We start from the raw sequence: 7,353 nt of genomic DNA, 5'->3' as shown, positions 1-7,353 counted from the left end.
AAGCTTACTTGCAGTAATATGTGTATCCATTTAAATGGTTATTAAATATTTAAGAAATATTATTTGAATAGAACTATTTTGGGTCATATTATTCCTTCCCTTATTTGAAGAAGTCGATGGTAACTGGAGTGAAGACCCAACACTGGAGGGACCAATCACCAGTCGCTCTCAAGTCGATGATGACTGGAGCGATGAAGTCTTTTAAGATTTACTTGGTGATCTGTCTGAATGGGGTGCCAACGTCCTCCATGCTCTTGATGGTGTTATGGGCAAAGCACAAACTCTGTCCAAACTCCAGGCGCACATGACTCTAGCGAGGACGTCCCCCAAGATACAGTCAGTACCACATCCGAGTCTAGCAATGACATCCCAGAAGCCACAGTCTGTGCCCCATCCGACTCTAGGATTGACGTCCCCCAAAGTTCAGTCTGTGACATGTCCAACTCTGGTGACATGTCCAACTCTGGTGTTGACATCCATCCAAAAACAGTCTAGAGATGACGTCCCTGAAGTTACAGTCTGTGAGATGCCCAGCTGTAGTGATGACGTCCTCCAAGCTACAGTTTTCCAACATCCGATTGTAGTGATGGCATCCCTTCAGCCTTTTTGTGTGCCGTGTCCTACTGTAGTGATGGTGTCCATCCATCTTCATACTCTGAAATGTCCTACAGTAGTAATGATGACTTCCTTGAAGCTACAGTCTGTGGCACGTCCAGCTATAGTGATGACGTCCCTCCATCATCATGCTGTGACATGTCCTACTGTAGTAGTGATGACGTCCTCGAAGCTACAGCCTGTCAAACAGAGGACACTGTGGCACCTCAGTCAAACCAGCAGCAGGATGAGGCAAAAGTTATCGGTCAGTTTGGTACCACAACCTCAACATGATCCAAACACACACATGTCAATGTCTAGCTTTAAGTTGACTCTAATGTGCACTTTGATAAGGGTAGTTGATGACTAACATGAAAATGAATGTTTACAACAAGATTTTTTAAAATAGAAGTAATTGCTGTCACTGCTTGAGATTTTATGTCAACATCTGTTATTTATCTTTTAACAGTCATCAATTCATGCCGTTATGGAATCGGCCGTCAGCTGGGAAAAGGAGGATTTGGGTCGGTTTATGCCGCGACTCGTTTGGATGACGGCTTTCAGGTATTAATTTTCATTACTTACAATATTTATGTAGCTAGTCCTGTGTTTACTATTTAGAACACTGTCAGTAGCGTTTCGACATGCTTAGAATTTAAATTCATGAACATTTTGTTTAGGGTTAATGATTGAAATGATGTGAACTCTGCTCTCAAATGAACTGTAAATCTTACACAAATCCATTTTTGTTTTGTTGATCAGGTGGCGCTGAAATTTGTCTCCAACAGGAACAAAAAGTTCTTCCTCATTGTAAGTATTCCTCACTGTTTTCAATTTCAAACATCTCATCAGACTACAAATGCTTTTAATAGACTATCTGCCATTGTTAACAGTCGTATAGTATCCATCATAACAACACTCTTTCTTCTAGGATGGTTATTCCAAACCTCTTCCGCTGGAGGTCGCTCTGTTGATTCTGGCAAGCCAAGACCCTTTGGTTCCTGAAATCGTCAAGCTTCTGGACTGGGATGTGGAGCCTGACCACTACATTTTGGTCCTGGAGCGTCCCATGTCCTTTGTGGAACTGAACTGGTTCATCCTGCGGCAGATAATGAGCCTTGAAGAGGACGTGGCCTGGGTCATCATGCGGCAGGCAGTATGTGCAGCTCAGACGTGCTGCCGATGTGGAGTACTGCACCGGGATATTAAGATGGAAAACATCCTGATTAACCCGGAAACACTTGAAGTCAAGTTGATTGACTTTGGGTGCGGTGACTTCCTCAATGACACGAGCTACACGTCCTTTGCTGGTAAGTATGATCCCTCAAAGCTGTAAATTGGGTCTTCAAATGGCATTCTTGCATGATAATGGATATCTAGTTAAAATGCTGTGTTAATGGAAAAAAAATCTCTTTTCTCCAGGCACAAGAGAGTACTGCCCGCCCGAGTATCTGATGACCGGCGAGTACCACGGGGAACCCGTGACAGTCTGGTCACTCGGGATCCTGTTGTTTGCACTGATGTGTGGAGATTTTCCAAACATACAAGACCTGAAAAAGATCAACAATAACACCTTCATTACATGTAAAGATGGCTTGTCAAAAGGTGAGATCTTTTGATATTTCAACAAAATACAATGGTCTGCAATCTCAAAGAAAAAACTGAATCTGCAAAATATTTACATTTGAATGTAAATGTAAATTCTGAGTATAATCTTGTGTCTTTGAATGTTTCCTGCATGTGCTGCGATTTGATTCGCTGCTGTCTGCAGATCGTCACAGAAGGTCATTACTGAATGGGGGAGAAACAGTTCCTGCAACTGGATTAAGGTAGTGCTGTATCAAAGCATATTAAATGCAAAGTTGATGGAAGCTTGGGTAGGAAACACAAGCAGGGATCTCCACAACTTGAAAACTGTGTAAAGCCGATTCAAACACTTGGGAGAGATTCTTAAAGGAATTTTTTTCCAGCGCATTAAATATAAGTACTTATAGGTTGTTTGTGTGATGTATTTGAGTGAAAAGGGCTTACAAGGCCACTTCAAAACAGAAACAATGTCAGACACATCTCACTCTGGGCTAAGGATTTCAATGAACTTTTCCTCTTTTAACTTTAAATAATAATTATTTTTTTATTTATTTGGGGCAAATTTCATGTTGAACATGTGGCCTGATGACCTCCCCAGAGTCTCCCAGTTTGACTGGAGAGGCACAGAATGAAGATTCAGTGAAGTCTTTGCTGAAGTTTCTGAAGTGGCAGTCAGATGATTTGGGGTGCTATGCAACGTGTGTTTTAAAATGAAGTCCAAAGTTTTTGCAGCCATCTACCAGGAGATTTTGGATCAAATTTGTTTGATTTGCTGACAAGTTATGGAGATTTCTGATTTCATCAGCAAGACTTTAGCATACTGCCCATCAGTTGCAAAAAGAAATTTTGAAGTGTTTGCTCAGTTTAAATAATATTACTGTTTTTTATTGTTAGCCAAAATCCAAACTGACCTTTGAACTGCACTGAATCTTTAAATTTTCATGATTTTATGATAATTTTATTTCTTATAATTTACAGGGTATCTGAAGGTTCTGGCACTCTGGTCACTTGGGATTGTGTTGTTTGCACTGATGTGTGGAGATTTACCAAACATACAAGACCTGAAAAAGATCAACAATAACACCTGGGCCAAAGACGGCTTGTCAGAAGGTGAGATCTTCATTTCAACAGAAGACAATGGTACATCTGAAACATGCAGAATAGAATAAATTACAGGCAGATTTGGTCTGTTCAAACTGGGACATCTACGCATACTAATAATCTATTCATACCAATATATTTGCTGTGTATAGCCTATTATGAACATTATGCTTATATTTTGTGTGTACAAAGACCAAACCTCACAAAAAAGAGCAGACATGGACAACAGGGCATTCTAGGTAAACTGTTAATGAGTTTCTGATGCTCATCAGGTAACAGCAGTTTCTAAAATATCAGCAGTTTATATCACTGTGAAGGAAGGATGAAGATATAATACTAACGTTGTCCACCAGACAGGATAGGAAATCATTTTGGGTCTCAAAGATTAAAATCTGTGTAAATGGTTCAACAGATTTATTAATAAACTTGTAGCCAAGGGATTGTTGATGAAGACTAACACCAGCAATATAAACAAGTTTTCCTTTCACTGTTGACTTTATTGCCTTGCCTAGCGTAGAATTATTCAAATGATTACAAATGATTGAAAATAAATGAAAATGATCAGTATCAGCCAGACTTTTTATTTTGATGCAGCTTTTAACCCTGTACAGTAAATTTCACATGCATTTACATTTCGAACTTTATTTGCTAATTTACACATTTTTTTTCAGTTTTGTTTATATATTTAGTTAAATATATATCCGCAATATTATTTTTAAGTTCCAAGTAGTGTTGTCCTGATACCAGTAATTCTAAAAACCTTGATACAATACATTGAAAAATAATGATATTTTAATAAATATCAATATTTTAATATTGATCTACCATTTTCAGTGGTAATTGCGACAACATTAAGGACATCAAATTTGACCAGTATCTAATTTAACTGAATTTTGACCATAATCAAAGTATTTAACTGAAACGGTTGTATGAGATTCCTCATGTCTCATAGCTCGGAGGCGAATTATATGATAATAACAATAATATTTCTAGTACCAAGAAATATCACAATTGTAACAAGCTGTTGTTGTAACAAATAGTACAAAGGCTAACCAAAGGTACCAAGGTACCAAGTGTGACCCAAAAATGAAGAGGCTCAGAGGGTTTATGTGACGTATATAGTGTGGTAAGTTCTTTAGATGTTCTACCAAGCAGGCCGTGGCCATTGCCTGAAAAGAGGTGACTGTCCAGGGTGTAGAACCCAAAGGTAGTCTTGATGATAGGGGTGCTTCTGCCAGACTTTCTCAAAGTAATTGTTAAACTACGACCTTTGATCACCTGCAGATCCATGCTGGAGAAAGGAGGAAAAGTTCTGTCAGAAGTCTTTCTCTCACATCTGTTTGAAGGGTACACATTTCAGTGAGCTCACAATGACTTGACAGGAATGAAGTGAAAAGCCCTTTAACCGTAGCGGAATCAGTCCAGAAGAGTTTAGCCTGTTTTCCCTTCTCGGACACTGAGATCTTCTTTGTACTCACCATCAGTCTGATGCCAAACTTCTCATGAAAGATTCCAAAGCGCTCAAAGCAGGTGTTTATCTTGTTTCCTGGGATGACTTTCTTATCCCTAATGGTTTGGCTATTGGCCATGATACCTGAAAGCACCATGAAACCAAATAAAAACCCTATGCCGTGTTGAATAATACCACTGGACTAGGGCTATCAAATGATTAATCACATACAAAATAAAAGTTTGAGTTTGCCTCGCGTGTGTGTGTGTGTGTGTGTGTACTGTGTGTAATTATTATGTATATACAAATACACAAATTAATGTATACAGGTAGTTCATTTTTGGTCTGTAACATTTCAAAAACTTCTCAATTCATTACATGTAAAGTAAAAACATTTCAAAAGTTTTTTTTTTTTTTTTTTTGATATTTATTTATTTTTTAATTTTGATAATTTGAGCGTACAACTCATGAAAGTCAAAAATCCAGTATCTCAAAATATTTACATTTGACTTTAGAGTAAATTCTGTGTATCTCTTGTTCTTTGAAACCACACTAATGTGCTAAACAACAGAGAGTAAGTCACAGAAGGTCATTACTGAATTGGGTGGCTGTTTACAGAGTGCTGTTTCAAAGCATATTAAATGCAAAGTTGACTAGAAGGAAGAAATTGGGTAGGAAAAGGTGCACAAGCAACAGGGATGACCGCAAGCTTGAGAAAACTGTCAAGTAAAGCCGATTCAAACACTTGGGAGAGATTCACAAGGAGTGGAATGAAGCCGGAGTCAGCGCATCAAGAGTCACCACACTTCACCTGACGTCTTCAGGAAAAGGGCTACCAAGCCACTTCTGAAACAGAAACAATGTCAGAAACATCTCACCTGGGCTAAGGAGAAAAGGAACTAGACCAGTCCTCTTTTCAGATAAAAGTAAATTTTGCATTTCATGTTGAAATCATGATCCCAGAGTCTGGAGGAAGACTGGAGAGGCACAGAATCCAAGATGCTTGAAGTCCAGTGTGAAGTTTCTGAAGTCAGTGATGATTTGGGGTGCTATGCCGTGTGTTTTATCAAGTCCAAAGTCAATGCAGCCATCTACCAGAGATTTTGGAGCACTTTATGCTTCCATTTGCTGACAAGCTTTATGGAGATGCTGATTTCCTTTTCCAGCAGGACTTTAGCACCTGCCCACAGTGCAAAAAACACTTCCAAGTGGTTTGCTGAGCATGATATTACTGTGCTTTATTGGCCAGCCAACATCCCTGACCTGAACCCCACTGAGAATCTATGGGATATTTTCAAGAGAAAGATGAGAAACAGTCGATCCAACAATATACAGACGATCTGAAGGCTCAATAGTGCCTCAGCAGTGCCACAGACTGATCACTTCCACGCCACACCTCTCTGATGCTGTAATTTGTGCTGCTGACCAAGTATTAAGTGCATAAATGAACATACTTTAAAGAACTGTTTTGCAAATCTGTTTTTTGATTGACCTCAGGAAATATTCTAATATTTTAAGATACTGGATTTTTGACTTTCATGAGCTGTAAGATCTAATCATCAAAATTAAAGCAAAAAAGCTTTAGAAATGTTTTATTTTGAATGTAATAAATCTAGAATGTATGAAAGTTTCAGTTTTTGAAATAAGTTAAAAAAACCAAACTTTTTCCACAACATTCTAATTTTTTTGAGATGCACCTGTATATTTAAGAGAAATATTTACGTACAAAATATATTTATATATAAATCATAATAAATACATATACTTGTAAATATTTCTTAAATATATACATGAATGTGTTTGTATTTACACACACATATATTAACTCAAACTTTTATTTTGTGTGGGATTAATAACCATTAATCGTTTGACAGCCCTACACTGGACTTTTGTTCTCATCTGTAAGTGCGTCTCTAACCAGGTTGATGGTGCCTGTCATCAGTGTGGAAGCACAGTGTCGTTCTAATCTGGCAGCTCAGCGATGAAGTGTTGTTTGTAAGAACAGCACTGCTGATGTGACTTATGAATCTATACCAACATTTCACATACAGTAGATGCTACATTTACCATAATATGTGGGTGCATAGCTCTTGGGGTAACTGGCCGGTACACGACAATTGAACTAAAATAATTGCCTGGGAACCGCCACACCGAAACCATCAATGCAAGTAAAATCAGCATCAGATCTGCCATTGTGGATTGCGGAATGAGACGGGAAAACAAAGTAACTGGTGTTACTTATTTGAAAAATTAACTAATATTTTACTGTGAATTAAAAAGGTAATGCGTTACTTTACTAATTACTCTAAGCAATCTGATTACTTGTAATGCATTAACCTGACACTGATTATTCTCAGGTCTTCATCTTCAGTGCTCGTGTGCATAAATACTAATAAACTGCGCCTCCGTTATTTATTTATTTGCTTACATGTTTAGAACTCCGGATGCAGTTACAGATTTACTGGGTTCTTTATCTTCTGTATATTTGACCTTTTTCCAACTGATGATGTTGAGGTCTGTCTTTTCACATCGAGGTCAAGTATTCAGAAGATGCTGGAAAAGCAATGGGTAGCAGAAAAAAAAATGGACAGTTTCACTTTATCTTATAAGAAGGGGTGTGT

General features: G+C 38.2%; 1 protein-coding gene across 1 annotated transcript; it reads left to right on the top strand.

Annotated features, from left to right (window-relative positions):
- Nucleotides 1–914: 914 nt before the first annotated feature.
- Nucleotides 915–3,571, top strand: LOC127176052 (serine/threonine-protein kinase pim-3). Its single transcript, XM_051127479.1, has 6 exons — nt 915–1,158; nt 1,357–1,404; nt 1,526–1,904; nt 2,017–2,199; nt 3,160–3,291; nt 3,555–3,571. The coding sequence occupies exons 1-6, from the start codon at nt 1,033–1,035 to the stop codon at nt 3,569–3,571; spliced, it is 885 nt and encodes a 294-aa protein (XP_050983436.1). The 5' UTR covers nt 915–1,032.
- Nucleotides 3,572–7,353: the final 3,782 nt, after the last annotated feature.

Source organism: Labeo rohita, chromosome 14, assembly GCF_022985175.1.
Source record: "Labeo rohita strain BAU-BD-2019 chromosome 14, IGBB_LRoh.1.0, whole genome shotgun sequence".
In the NCBI taxonomy this organism is placed as follows: Eukaryota; Metazoa; Chordata; class Actinopteri; order Cypriniformes; family Cyprinidae; genus Labeo; species Labeo rohita.
Note: the sequence above shows the minus strand (reverse complement) of the source record. Positions and strands in the feature narration are given on the sequence as shown.

What these genes read in the sequence shown, in the direction of transcription:
- LOC127176052 (XM_051127479.1), top strand. Translation starts at nt 1,033, where the DNA reads ATGTCAACATCTGTTATTTATCTTTTAACAGTCATCAATTCATGCCGT. An exon ending in GTTTGGATGACGGCTTTCAG is followed by an intron (nt 1,159 to 1,356) that starts GTATTAATTTTC and finishes TTTGTTGATCAG; the next exon opens with GTGGCGCTGAAATTTGTCTC. An exon ending in ACAAAAAGTTCTTCCTCATT is followed by an intron (nt 1,405 to 1,525) that starts GTAAGTATTCCT and finishes TCTTTCTTCTAG; the next exon opens with GATGGTTATTCCAAACCTCT.